The sequence below is a fragment of the Oncorhynchus tshawytscha genome, linkage group LG11, assembly GCF_018296145.1.
Source record: "Oncorhynchus tshawytscha isolate Ot180627B linkage group LG11, Otsh_v2.0, whole genome shotgun sequence".
NCBI classification, from domain to species: domain Eukaryota; kingdom Metazoa; phylum Chordata; class Actinopteri; order Salmoniformes; family Salmonidae; genus Oncorhynchus; species Oncorhynchus tshawytscha.
Genome location: NC_056439.1, coordinates 44,557,691 through 44,571,768, shown reverse-complemented (window position 1 = coordinate 44,571,768; position 14,078 = coordinate 44,557,691). Strand labels below are relative to the sequence as shown.

At 42.9% G+C, this 14,078-nt stretch overlaps 1 protein-coding gene across 4 annotated transcripts in view; it reads left to right on the top strand.

Annotated features, from left to right (window-relative positions):
• Positions 1–6,720: 6,720 nt before the first annotated feature.
• Positions 6,721–14,078, top strand: part of stac (SH3 and cysteine rich domain) — a 49,084-nt gene continuing 41,726 nt past the window's right edge. The window contains exons 1-3 of one of the 4 annotated variants that reach the window (XM_042330160.1): positions 7,120–7,234; positions 11,937–11,978; positions 12,242–12,701. In XM_042330160.1, coding sequence (XP_042186094.1) covers positions 12,242–12,701 — 460 coding nt within the window. In that variant the 5' untranslated portion in view covers positions 7,120–7,234; positions 11,937–11,978. Of the gene's footprint in view, positions 7,253–11,936; positions 11,979–12,241; positions 12,702–14,078 lie in introns of all 4 variants that reach the window. The other 3 variants (XM_042330159.1, XM_042330158.1, XM_042330157.1) reach the window with 3 other exon arrangements.

Genomic DNA, 14,078 nt, shown 5'->3' with positions numbered 1-14,078 from the left:
TTCACTTACTTGTTTGTATGCGTAATGATGTGTCATGAAACATGTTGATGTCACACCCTGATCTGTTTCACCTGTCCTTGTTATTGTCTCCACCCTCTCCAGGTGTTGCTTGTTTTCCCCAGTGTATTTATCCCTGTGTTTCCTGTCTCAGTTCGTCTTGTATGTTCCAAGTCAACCAGCATTTTTTTCCCGTTCTCCTGCTTTTGCTATTCTTCTTTTTCTAGTCCTCCTGGTTTTAACCCTTGACTGTTCCGGACTCTGTACCCACCTGCCTGACCATTTTGCCTGCCTTGACCTCAAGTTTGTCTGCCACTCTGTACATCCTGGACTCTGAACTGGTTTTGACCTTTTGCCTGTCCATGACCATTCTCTTGCCTCCTCCTTCTGGATAATTAAACATCTTAGACTCCAACCATCTGCCTCCTGTGTCGGCATCTGGGTCTCACCTTGTGTCTGTCTCTATGCTCACCTAGAGTCTTTATGATGATGAAATGCATTTTTATTTTTAACTAGGCATGTCAGTTAAGAACAGATTCTTATTTGCAATGACAGTCTAGGAACAGTGGGTTAACTGCCGTGTTCAGGGGCAGAACAACATATTTTTACCTTGGGGATTCGATCTAGCAACCTTTAGGTTATTAGTTCAATGCTCTAACCACTAGGCTACCTGCCGCGCCCCACCTGCCGCATTGTGACCACAATGTGTCCTTCTGCCTAGTATTATGGATTACAACTAAATAAAGTACCATGTTATTAAGGGCTTGATGTCTTCATTAGTTTCAAGCAGCACTATCCAGGTACAGGAGATAATACAAAAAACCTTTATCACTTCACAGTAGAGTAGGCTAACATCAGTATTGATTGTAGACGTATAGGCCAGGTTATAACGTTAAGATTATACTTTTTTCTGACCCTTACCTTTTTGGGATGAACGTATCCTGATATAAGATCAATATCATAATATCTGTATATCATACACTGCTCAGTGGTTTGCATTTGAGTCACAGTGAGGCTGCAGTCTAGCTCTCTGCTATAATTTCACGGACATAACCTTGCAGAGGAGCATTAGGGGAGTTAATTTGTTTGTAGAAATGCCTATTGCAAGTCATTATAGTCCTGCACTACAAACCAAATGAATCTAAAACAATGAAAACACATAAGAAAAAAGAACATAACATAATGTTTTGTTTGTGGCTTCAACATATTGGAGAATTATACCAAATTGATTGTCAATAAAGACACATGCCTGTCTCATTGTATTGACTGTCTCTAGCAGAATTCTGTCTCTGCTCTCCAGTAAGAGTAATTTAGAAGTTATGCAGAAATAGAACAAAAATTAATTATACCAAATGTCAAGAGGTTTTGTTCCAATTGCTTGAAATATTTTCCTAAAGTCTTCTAATTTAAACAAGATATGCTGGATCTGGAGAGACAGGGTAATTATGGAACTTCAAGGTGAAAGCAGGGGCGTCATGCACCTATTACTTTAGAGTAGGCATGATATATGGGGTGGGGGGGCGTAGAATTTAGCATTTCCGAAACACCTGGAACAGCTTTTTCCTGCAATCTAGAGATATAATTACTATTTCTATATTTTTCTGTATAGGTTATCTAAGCATACCCCTTTACCTGTTCAATTGTCATTTTAATAAATTATGCACATTGATTCATTAAGAACTTTAATACCTTAGGAGTTAAGTACAACTGCCACATTGACTGCCAAATTGACACAGTAAATATTTTGTAGAAGCACCTACAGTTATGAGTCTTTCTGGGTATGTCTCTAAGAGCTTTCCACGCCTGGATTGTGCAACATTTTCCCATTATGTTTTTAAAAATTCTTCAAGCTCTGTCAAATTGGTTGTTCATCATTGCTAGACAATTTTCAGGTCTTGCCATAGTGTCACGTTCTGACCTTAGTTCCTTTATTTTGTCTTTGTGTTAGTTTGGTCAGGGCGTGAGTTGGGGTGAGTTGGGGTGGGTAGTCTATGTTCTTTTTTCTATGTTGTATTTCTGTGTTTGGCCTGGTATGGTTCTTAATCAGAGGCAGCTGTCGATCGTTGTTTCTGATTGAGAATCATACTTAGGTAGCCTGTTTTCCCCATTTTAGTTGTGGGTGATTATTTTATTTTATTGTTTAGTGTTTTTCGTCACCTTTCAGGACTGTTCGTTTGTTATTTTTGTTGTTTTGTTCAGTTGTTTTATTAAAATAATGGACACTTACCACGCTGCGCATTGGTCCTCCTCTCTTTCTCCAGACGACAACCGTTACACATAGATTTAAAGTAGATTTAAGTCAAAACTGCAACTTGGGTCACACAAGAACATTCACTGTCTTCATGGTAAGCAACTCCAGTGTAGATTTGTCCTTGTGTTATAGGTTATTATCCTGCTGAAAGGTGAATTAATCTCCTAGGGGGGAAATGTACATTGTTCGGTGGCGATTTTGATTAATTGTTCAGAAGTCTAATGGCTTGGGGGTAGAAGCTGTTGAGGACCCTTTTGGTCCAAGACTTGGCGCTCCAGTACCGCTTGCCGTGCGGTAGCAGAGAAAACAGTATATAACTTGGGAGACTGGAGTCTCTGACAATTTTATGGGCTTTCCTCTGACACCACCTATTATATAGGTCCTGGATGGCAGGAAGCTTGACCCCAGTGATATACTGGGCTGTTCGCACTACCCTCTGTAGGCCGAGAAGTTGCCATACCAGGCGGTGATGTGACCAATCAGGATGCTCTCGATGGTGCAGCTGTAGAACCTTTTGAGGATCTGGGGGCCTATGCCAAATCTTTTCAGTCTCCTGAGAGGGAAAAGGTTTTGTAGTGCCCTCTTCACAACTGTCTTGGTATGTTTGGACCATGATAGTTCGTTGGTGATGTGGACACCAAGGAACTTGACACTCTCGACCCGCTCCACTACAGCCCCGTCAATGTTAATGGGGGCCTGTTCGGCCCACCTTTTTCTGTAGTCCACGATCAGCTCCTTTGTCTTGCCCACATTGAGGGAGAGGTTGTTGTCCTGGCACCACACGGCCAGTTCTCTGACCTCCTCCCTATAGGCCGTCTCATCGTTGTCGGTGATCAAGCCTATCACTGTTGTGTCATCAGCAAACTTAATAATGTTGTTGGAGTCTTGTTTGGCCACACAGTCATGGGTGAGCAGGGAATACAGGAGGGGACTAAGTACACACCCCTGAGGGGCCCCAATGTTAAAGATCAGCATGGCAGATGTATTGTTGCCTACTCTTACCACCTGGGGGAGGACTGTCAGGAAGTCCAGGATCCAGTTGCAGAGGGAGGTGTTTAGTCCCATAGTCCTTAGTCTAGTGATGAGCTTCGTAGGCACTATGGTGTTGAACGCTGAGTTGTAGTCAATGAACAGCATTCTCACATAAACTCAGCAAAAAATAAATGTCCTCTCACTGTCAACTGCATTTATTTTCAGCAAACTTAAGATGTGTAAATATTTGTATGAACATAAGATTCAACAACTGACACATAAACTGAACAAGTTCCACAGACATGTGACTACCAGAAAGGGAATTACATGTTCCTGAACAAAGGGAGGTGGGGGGGGTTAAAAGTAACAGTCAGTATCTTGTATGGCCACCAGCTGCATTAAATACTGCAGTGAATCTCCTCCTCATGGACTGCACCAGATTTGACAGTTCTTGCTGTGCGATGTTACCCCACTCTTCCACCAAGGCACCTGCAAGTTCCCAGACATTTCTGGGGGGAATGGCCCTACCCCTCACCCTCCGATCCAACAGGTCCCAGACGTGCTCAATGGGATTGAGATCCGGGATCTTCGCTGGCTATGGCAGAACACTGACATTCCTGTCTTGCAGGAAATCATGCACAGAACGAGCAGTATGGCTGGTGGCATTGTCATGCTGGAGGGTCATGTCAGGATGAGCCTGCAGGAAGGGTACCACATGAGGGAGGAGGATCTCTTCCCTGTAACTCACAGCGTTGAGATTGCCTGCAATGACAACAAGCTTAGTCTGATTTAATTTTAAAAAATGTATTTCACCTTTATTTAACCAGGTAAGCTATTTGAGAACAAGTTCTCATTTATAACTGCGACCTGGCCAAGATAAGGTAAAGCAGTGCAACACAAACAACACAGAGTTACACATGGAATAAACAAGCGTACATTCAATAACACAATAGAAAAAAAGAAAGTCTATAATATACAGTGTGTGCAAATGGCGTAAGGAGGTAGGCAATAAATAGGCCATGGTAGCGAAGTAATTACAATTTAGCAGATTAACACTGGACTGATAAATGAGCAGATGATGATGTGCAAGTAGAGATACTGGTGTGCAAAAGAGCAGAAAGTAAATAAAAACAGTATGGGGATGAGGTAGGTAGATTGGGTGGGTTATTGACAGATGGACTATGTACAGCTGCAGCGATTGGTTAGCTGCTCAGATAGCTGATGTTTAAAGTTAGTGAGGGAAATATACGTTTCCAGCCACAGCGACTTTTGCAATTCGTTCCAGTCACTGGCAGCAGGGAACTGGAAGGAAAGGCGGCCAAAGGAGGTGTTGGCTTTGGGGATGACCAGTGAGATATACCTGCTGGAGCCCGTGCTGTGGGTGCGTGTTGTTATCGTGACCAGTGAGCTGAGATAAGGCGGAGCTTTACCTAGCATAGACTTATAAATGACCTGAGGCCAGTGGGTCTGGCGACGAATATGTTGGCCTGGGTTAGGGTAGCCAGGAAGAAAGCATGGCCAGCCATAGAGAAATGCTTGTTGAAATTTTCGATCATCATGGATTTATCGGTGGTGACCGTGTTACCTAGCCTCAATGCAGTGGGCAGCTGGGAGGAGGTGCTCTTGTTCTCCATGGACTTGACAGTGTCCCAAAACGTTTTGAAGTTGGAGCTACAGGATGCACATTTCTGTTTGAAAAGCTAGCCTTTGCTTTCCTGACTGGCTGTGTGTATTGGTTCCTGACTTCCCTGAACAGTTGCATATCACTGGGACTATTCGATACTATTGCAGTTCGCCACAGGATGTTTTTGTGCTGGTCAAGGGCAGTCAGGTCTGGAGTGATGGAGTGATGATGCTGTGACACACCACCCCAGACCATGACGGACCCTCCACCTCCAAATCGATCCCGCTCCAGAGTACAGGCCTCGGTGTAACGCTCATTCATTCGATGATAAACGCGAATCCGACCATCACCCCTGGTGAGACAAAACCACGACTTGTCAGTGAAGAGCACTTTTTGCCAGTCCTGTCTGGTCCAGCGATGGTGGGTTTGTGCCCATAGGCGACGTTGTTGCCGGTGATGTCTGGTGAGGACCTGCCTTACAACAGGCCTACAAGCCCTCAGTCCACCCTCTCTCAGCCTTTTGCGGACAGTCTGAACTGATGGAGGGATTGTGCATTCCTGGTGTAACTCGGGCAGTTGTTGTTGCCATCCTGTACCTGTCCCTCAGGTGTGATGTTCGGATGTACCGATCCTGTGCAGGTGTTGTTACATGTGGTCTGCCACTGCAAGGACGATCAGCTGTCCGTCATGACTCCCTGTAGGACTGTCTTAGGCATCTCACAGTACAGACATTGCAATTTATTGCCCTGGCCACATCTGCAGTCCTCATGCCTCCTTGCAGCATGCCTAAGGCACGTTAACGTAGATGAGCAGGGACCCTGGGCATCTTTCTTTTGGTGTTTTTCGGAGTCAGTAGAAAGGCCTCTTTAGTGTTCCAGGTTTTCATAACTGTGGCCTTAAGTGCCTACCGTCTGTAAGCTGTTAGTGTCTGTTTTTAAAAAACTTTGTTTATTGAATTTTCAACACCAGCATTTAAAAAATAATTGCACTTGTAAGTTAGTTGGTAGTAATATAAAACAACACATCAAAGGCAACAATAAAGCAAAACAAAGAGAGAGACAAAATTAAAACATTAAAAATAAACATACAAAATTAAAAGACAAGAAAATAAATAGATTTTGATACAGTTGTTACAGGTCAACTAGCACAGATAATACAGTCCTTAACATCCAAGATGTCGTATGTCTCACTAACAAAGTGACAAAGGCAATTACATCCTTATTGATTTTGGTCAATTGTATTGTGGGTAAGGAAACCCCAAATAATGCAATACAAGGGTCTGGCTCGATTTGTGTGCCGCTTAATTCTGAAAGTGTGTTAAAGATGTCTTTCCAGAAACCAACAAGAGATGGGCAACACCAACACATGTGTACATGATTAGCAGGAGACTGGTTACAAGGGTTCACATCCTTGTACATTTTGGATAATCTTGCTTTGGTCCAAATGAATGAGTTTGCATTGAATGAGACCGTGCTGAGCATAAATAGTGAGTGCCCCTTCCCATAGTTCATAAGATATTTCCTCAACCAGTTCCTCCTCCCATGAGTATTTAATATTGTTTAATGAGGTGGTTTGTAGTGAGCACATTTGACTATAGATTATTGACAAGGTGCCTTTAATTGACAAGGTGCCTATGAATGTATTAACATGTATATTATATAGCCTATGTAAATATAATAGCCTGCCAGCTGCCTGCTTCAATTTGAACCAAAATAACCAAATACATGTCGTATTCTTTCTGAAATGTATGATGACAGAAATGGAAGGCTATCTAGGCCTGCCTTGGCTTACCAAACTACGTTGACAAGAAAGACCCCTCCCTTCACAGCAATGAGGCAGGCGCTCAGCTATCCGCCTATAAACAAGCTGACAGCAGAATCCGGCTGATCACTGACAGCAAGGGCACGAACAGCTCAAGACAGCGCGCGTATGGACACGGATGGGATATTGGCAACATTACGCAGCAGGAGAGTGATGGAAAGTACCGAACAGAGTCGATAGTGGGTGAACTTATAAGGCAATTGGCTTGCAACTATGTATTCTACGCACCAAATTGTTTTCTTTCCCCCGCAGTCGATTCTGTAGCCTATCTTTCAGAACCGCTATAAGACCGACTTCTCATCTCAGGACAGTTGAAAACGAAGTCACGACGAAGAATGAAGAAACACTGAAAAATGTAGCCAATTGAGATATTCAAAGCTGCACACGAGTGTACAAAGTCCTCAGCGCAACCCGAAGCCGGTCTTTAAGTTTTTTTTTGTCCAAGAGGAAAGAACATGATTCCACCAGCTAACATCATGCAAGACGAGAGTTTGGGCAAGGAGAACGAGCGCGAGCAGCACGAGACCCCTCAGTCACCAGCGCCCAGCGCGAGTCAACAGGAGACAAAGGTAGTGGTACCCAAGAAGGTCGGTTTTTAGTTGATGCGCCCATTCCATGAATCAATAGATCGTGAAATGGTTTAAAATAGATAAAGAACCTGCATAACTGCCTCTAAATCTGTCTGGAACAGCCGAAACTTAGACATGTACCTTATTTCAATTATTTAGCCAAATGGTCAATTAAGTCTATTTTTATATATTTTAAATGGCTCATATATTGCACATGGTCATACTTGTGCGTCTTGTTGTAAACAAAAATATTTTCATATGGTATATTCCAACCATTCATACACGTTTCATGTATTAAATATGTTCAGTATCTCAGTGTCTGGCATTCTTAAAGTAAAGTTATATGATGGACGTATTTAAACTATATATACTCTGAAATACTATTTTAGGCTACTATGTTGTATTATAGCTCAAAATCCTATAATAACAACATTAATTGTTCCTGAGTTCGATTTTGTCTGAATTGAGTTTTCCCACTGATTCCAGTGAAGTGTTTCCACTGATTGTTTTCAGCCAATATTATTGGCTTATAACATCCAACCTTGCCAATGAAAGTACAGTATAATAAAAAGCGGAATATTTATGAATAGGACAGACAGATGGACCCTAAAAGTTGATGGGGGTTGCTGCACGTGGGAGCTATAGGAGGGTTCCAGCTCTGCCATTGGCATTTTGTTTAATTTTGTGGTCCACACCTATTTATCTGGGTCACCCATAGCCCTGAGTAAGTACTACCTATAATTAGCTCTAACATACTGGACCAGTCACTATCATTATGGTTGTAGGTTTTCAGCCAGTTACACTCCCTTCCTGTCCCAAAGCTCTCTGGCTTTATGCGGGACACTTTAGACACGCTTCTCAGTTCTCGTAAATGACAATCTCAAGTTGAGAGAAACCATTTCAGTTTTTCCGTTCCCTTTCCTTGGCAGCCAGTTGCTCCAGCGATGGCAAAACGAAAACCTTTTCCCTTTCATCGTTACATTAGTCTGTAGCACTCCCCATCTCTACACATCAGTAAATGTGGTCGCTAGATTGCTATTTGAAGGGATTCTTGGCAGGTATCCTGGAGTAGCTTAGCAGCTGTGGGCAAGCAACTGTAATAATTTCTTCCAGGTGTCTCAGTTGGAATGTTATGGTTGGGTTCCTTTGAGAGAAGTGTGTGACTGTGGATATGCTGATTGCTTTCTGAATGGATAATTAGTTTTTAGTCACGTGTCATGATCGTTTTTTTATTATTGAGAAATGATACCGGTTCCCAGAATGCCACTTATACTAAGTCATTCTAGAATGTTGGAATACTGCATGAAACCATACCTCACACCTGTGATTCAATGCACATGGCACAGGCTGTTGATTTCATTTGGAATGCATAGTAAACCATTTGTAATGCAATTTGCAGAGAAAAAACTAGGCTACTTCTTTAAAGGCACCATATAGGGACCCTTTCACTGGTTTCGATGTGACTTTCATTGTTTTTCCTTTTAAAGGAAAGTTGGAGTTCATAAAGTAAGAAAACTAAAGTGCCCTATCAAAACTTTAATCAGCCTCTTTTTCCAAACCTCCATTTTATATACTCTTGATGAGAAACACTATTTAAGCTGCCTTGGGAAATTTGTAATTCATGAGATTCCCTGAGGTGTTTTTGGTAAATTAGCTTTTAGCCTGAAATCCCCCCTTCTCATTAGCCCCCTGTGAAGTATGATAGAGTGGCTCTTTTTAAGCTTGTCCATGTGGTTATTGCTCTTGTGATGGATCCTGTATCAACAGCCAGACATTTCCCAATGGGGTACCCTCAGCCTGGTCTGTTGATTCATTTGTCTTATTATGCTGAGGAAGACCTTAATGTAGAGTTCTAGTATTGAGAAAGAGAACAGTGCAGCCTTCATTGTTTATGATGAAGTGCATTGAGTGGCAACTGCCTTTATAGAAATATAGCTGAAAGCTCTTCATAATGTTTTATTTTTCATGGAAGGGGAGCAACATACCAGTAAACATATTTTCTATAGAATATAAAACATGGCAAATAATTTTAGATGGGCGTCTAATTGATGTACAGTTTTCTGTTTCCTTCCATTAAATCACAGAGCAGTCACATCATTCCCTTATTGAGAGAGGAAGAAAGTACAATATATTTTTGATAGATCCCTCCTCTCCAATTCTCTGACTGCTTTAATGTGCACATGTAGGGGTTTTAAGGATTCCAGCCACTAAGCTCATGATAGAGTGGCTAACACAGATGCTCATAAAATACTGACATCTGGTGTATTATGGCTCTCTCTCTGGTCTTAGTAGAGAAAGTGCAAAATGCAATGATAACACATCTCTATTTTGTCCATCTCCAAGCTATAACTTAAAATAATGATACTTCTCAGTCGGGATCCTATTGAAATGGGGAATAGGTGTTCCTTAGATACTGTATTCTGTAACGTCGACGCTGGGAGTCGAGAAGCAGATGGTAAGTTTAATATAACAATGAACATGGAACGATATAACGTAGGAGTAGCTTTTAGACATGAACAAACAGAAACAAAACTGCCTGGGGAAGGAACCTATTGGAGTGCCAGATAAAGGTGAGGTATTGGAGAACAGGTGTGCTTGATGATGAAGTGCAGGTGAGAGTAATGATGAAAGCCAGGTGCGAGTAATGATGAAGCGCAGGTGCGAGTAATGATGAAAGCCAGGTGCGAGTAATGATGAAAGCCAGGTGCGAGTAATGATGAAAGCCAGGTGCAAGTAATGATGAAGCGCAGGTGCGAGTAATGATGAAAGCCAGGTGTGCATAATGATGGTTGCCAGGTGCGAGTAATGATGAAAGCCAGGTGTGAGTAATGATGGTTGCCAGGATCGGTGGTTAGTATTGAATTATCTTGAAAGTCAAATTGCAATGTTATAATTGAATTAAACTGGTATGGTGGGGTAAGACATGAGCTGATACCGTATCTGTCTACTCCGGCTACGTCGAACGCCGGAGGGGAGGAGCCGGAGTAGACAGATACGGTATCAGCTCATGTCTTACCATACCAGTTTAATTCAATTATAACATTGCAATTTGACTTTCAAGATGACACAATTTAGGATTTTTTAAAATTTATCTTGACCATTGTTTCATTTCAATGTCACTGTCTCTATACATTATTGATGGGTTTTTTATTTTCCAATCACCATCTCCTAGAGTCAAGGCTAGACTACATCAAAGCTTAATTGTGAAAAGACAGCTACACTGAACTACCAGAGTACCATGCTCTGTTGGTGGGGGGCTGATTTAATTATTTCCAGATTGACCAGATTGATCAACAGGTCATGATCACGTACACGCATACTGCCAAAACTCAGTTTCACTGCTGGATTCATTTGGATGGAAAATACAACAGGGGAACACATTGCAAATTGCATTTGAGATAATGCAATCATTGGTCAAAGCAGGAGATTTGTTCATCCAACAAAACATTTTATGATATGTATATGTATGTTATCCTCAACACTTTCCAGTCATGGAACCTTGAAATCACTGAGGCCAATCTAATGAAAACAGATCAACTGCAGGGACAAATGCACCTAAATAACAAGTTGAAAATAGCCACTCACCCTGGTGTAGGGTCCACATTACAGATTCAGCCACTGACTTGTGAAATGGAAAATAATTGTTTAATGAGTCCATTCTCTGACCACCATTCACCATCATTTTAAAAGAAGTGCTCTTTAATGTGACAGTGCAGGCACTGACTGGGCAGATATACGGAAGCAATGAAATTGTAGTTTGGCGGAGAGCCGTTTTGTTGAGAGTTTGTCACGACCCAAGTGGGAGCGTAGTAAACAATAAGTCTTTCAACATGAGAAAAAACATTTGTAGAGGTGGTAGAAGAGCTCTTTAAGTTATTTTTAAAAAATAAACAGAAGCAGTAAGGAATTTGTAGAAAAAAGGAGGAAGGGAGCCATTGCTAAGATACACAATAGTAGGTTTTTGGTAGACAGAAGGTGCTAAGGTACACAATAGTAGGTTTTGGGTAGACAGAAGGTGCTAAGGTACACAATAGTAGGTTTTTGGTAGACAGAAGGTGCTAAGGTACACAATAGTAGGTTTTTGGTAGACAGAAGGTGCTAAGGTACACAATAGTAGATTTTGGTAGATAGAAGGTACTAAGGTACACAATAGTAGATTTTGGTAGATAGAAGGTGCTCTTTGGTAAAAGGGATAAATTGTTCATCAAAAAGAAAGGAGGATCGAGGCACTCTTCATATAATTAATTAAAATGCCTTTATTTGTATGGCATGTTCAATGGAAACATTTTTAAAAACTCTGACATGTTTTGGTTGCATGGCCTCCGGGTGTACACTAAGGAATTTGTTGAGAGTTTGTCACAACCCAAGTGAGAGTGTAGTAAACAATAAGTCCTTCAAGAGATGGTAGAGGAGACATTTCCTGTCTCCCGGGATGCTCTATAAATTATACCTAAAAAAAGAGAAGCAGTAAGGAAATTGATTCAGGTTATGGCCCAGCATGGTAGAAATGATTCCTCCATGATGCAAAGCGTAACCCGGGAAATTACATTTCCTTTCCATGTGGGGGACCGAACCTATACAGTGGTTTTCTACAAAAGAACTGTAGGTTGACTTTGCAATTTCAGTGGCCGCTTACAGTATGAGCGTCAGAAATAGACTTAGAAAATATGAGTGAACATTCATGAATGTTTTTCTCTTTCAGTTGAAGCTTTCAGTTGAAGACTCTTTCAGTTGAAGACTCAATGTGAGTTATCTTGGAACAGCCCAATGAGAAGTCATAAGCAGTAATAATGCAGAAAAGGATTGTATGGCACCTTGTATAGACGTGCTGCTTATGGTGCAAAGATACCATGCTACAGTAATGGGACCAATTTTAATGAATTTGATACATACTGTACAATATTGTACGGTAATAAACATGTTCTAAGGTCAATTTCTTCTCAATCTATTTCTCTATTTCTCTTGCTCTCTCTCTCTCTCTCTCTCCCTTTCTCTCTCGCTCTGCAGATGCAGAAGTTGAAGCGCTCCCTCTCTTTCAAGACCAAGAGCATGCGCAGCAAGAGCGCTGACAACTTCTTCCAGCGCAACAACAATGACGCCAAGTTATCGACGGGGCTGCTCTCTGACAACAGCAGCAGCACGTGCCAACTGAGCGTGATCGGGGTGGCGGTGGCCCATCCCGTCCACCCCATCCAACCTGTCCAACCTGTCCAACCTGTCCACCCCGTCCACCCCGTCCACCCTGTTCACCCCGTCCACTCAGTCCACCCCATCCACCATGCCCCCCCTCTCTCAACCTCCAACCTGGTGATCTCTAATGCGCCCCCGGCCATCCCGTGTGCTCCCCCTTCCTTGGTCTATTCCCCGGGACGCCACCCCCTTGCTATCGACCCCACTGGACATGGCTTCATGGAGCACATCTTCAAGAAGCCCACCTTCTGCGACGTCTGCAACCACATGATCGTAGGTAATGGTCACCCTCCGAACTCAAACAAACATTCACACTGTAGTGTATTGCAGAGAAACCTCAGCGTAGATGCTGCCTTGCTCTGACACCGCCTGGTATAGAGGTCCTGAATGGCAGGAAGCTTGGCCTCAGTGATTTACTGGGCCGTATGCACTACCGTCTGTAGCGCCTTGCGGTCGGAGGCAGAGCAGTTGACATACCAGGCAGTGATGCAACCAGTCAGGATGCTCTCGATGTTGCAGCTGTAGAACCTTTTGAGAATCTGAGGACACATGCCAGATCTTTTTAGTCTCCTGAGGGGGGAATAGGCTTTGTCGTGCCCTCTTCACGACTTTCTTGGTGTATTTTGACCATGATTGTTTGTTGGTGATGTGAACACCAAGGAACTTGAAGCGCTCAACATGCTCCACTACAGCCCCTTCGATGAGAATGAGGTCGTGCTCGTTCCTCCTTTTCCTGTAGTCCACAATCATCTCATTTGTCTTGATCACGGTCACGGCCAGGTCTCTGACCTCCTCCCTATAGGCTGTCTCATTGTTGTCGTGATCAGGCCTGCCACTGTTGTGTCGTCTGCAAACTTAATGATGGTGTTAGAGTCATGCCTGGCAATGCAGTCATGGGTGAACAGGGCGTGCAGGCGGGGACTTTTCACACACCCCTAAGGGGCCCCCGTGTTGAGGATCAGTGTGGCAGATATGTTGTTACCTACCCTTACTACCTGGGGGCGGCCCGTCAGGAAGTCCAGGATCCAGTTGTAGAGGGAGGTGTTAAGTCCTAGGGTCCTTAGCTTATTGATGAGCTTTGAGGGCGCTATGGTGTTGAACGCTGAGCTGTAGTCAATGAGTGGGAAAGGGCAGTCTGGAATGCAATAGAGATTATATCATCTGTGGATCTATTTGGGTGGTATGTAAATTGGAGTGGTTCTATGGTTTCTGGGATAATAGTATTGATGTGAGTCATGACCAGCCTTCCAAAACACTTCCTGGCTTCAGACGTGAGTGCTACGGGTCGGTAGTCATTTAGGCAGGTTACCTTAGTGTTCTTGGGCAGAGGGACTATGGTGGTCTGCTTGAAACATGTTGGTATTACAGACTCATTCAGGGACAGAAAGAACATGCAGTGAAGACACTTGCCAGTTGGATATCGCATGCTCGGAGTACACGTCCTGGTCATCCGTCTGGCCTGCGACCTTGTGAATGTTGACCTGTTTAAAGGTCTTACTCACATCGGCATGGCCGGGTAGCCTAGTGTTGGACTAGTAACCGAAAGGTTGCAAGTTCAAATCTCTGAGCTGACTAGGTACAAATCTGTCGTTCTGCTCTTGAACAGGCAGTTAACCCACTGTTCCTAGGCCGTCATTGAAAATAAGAATTTGTT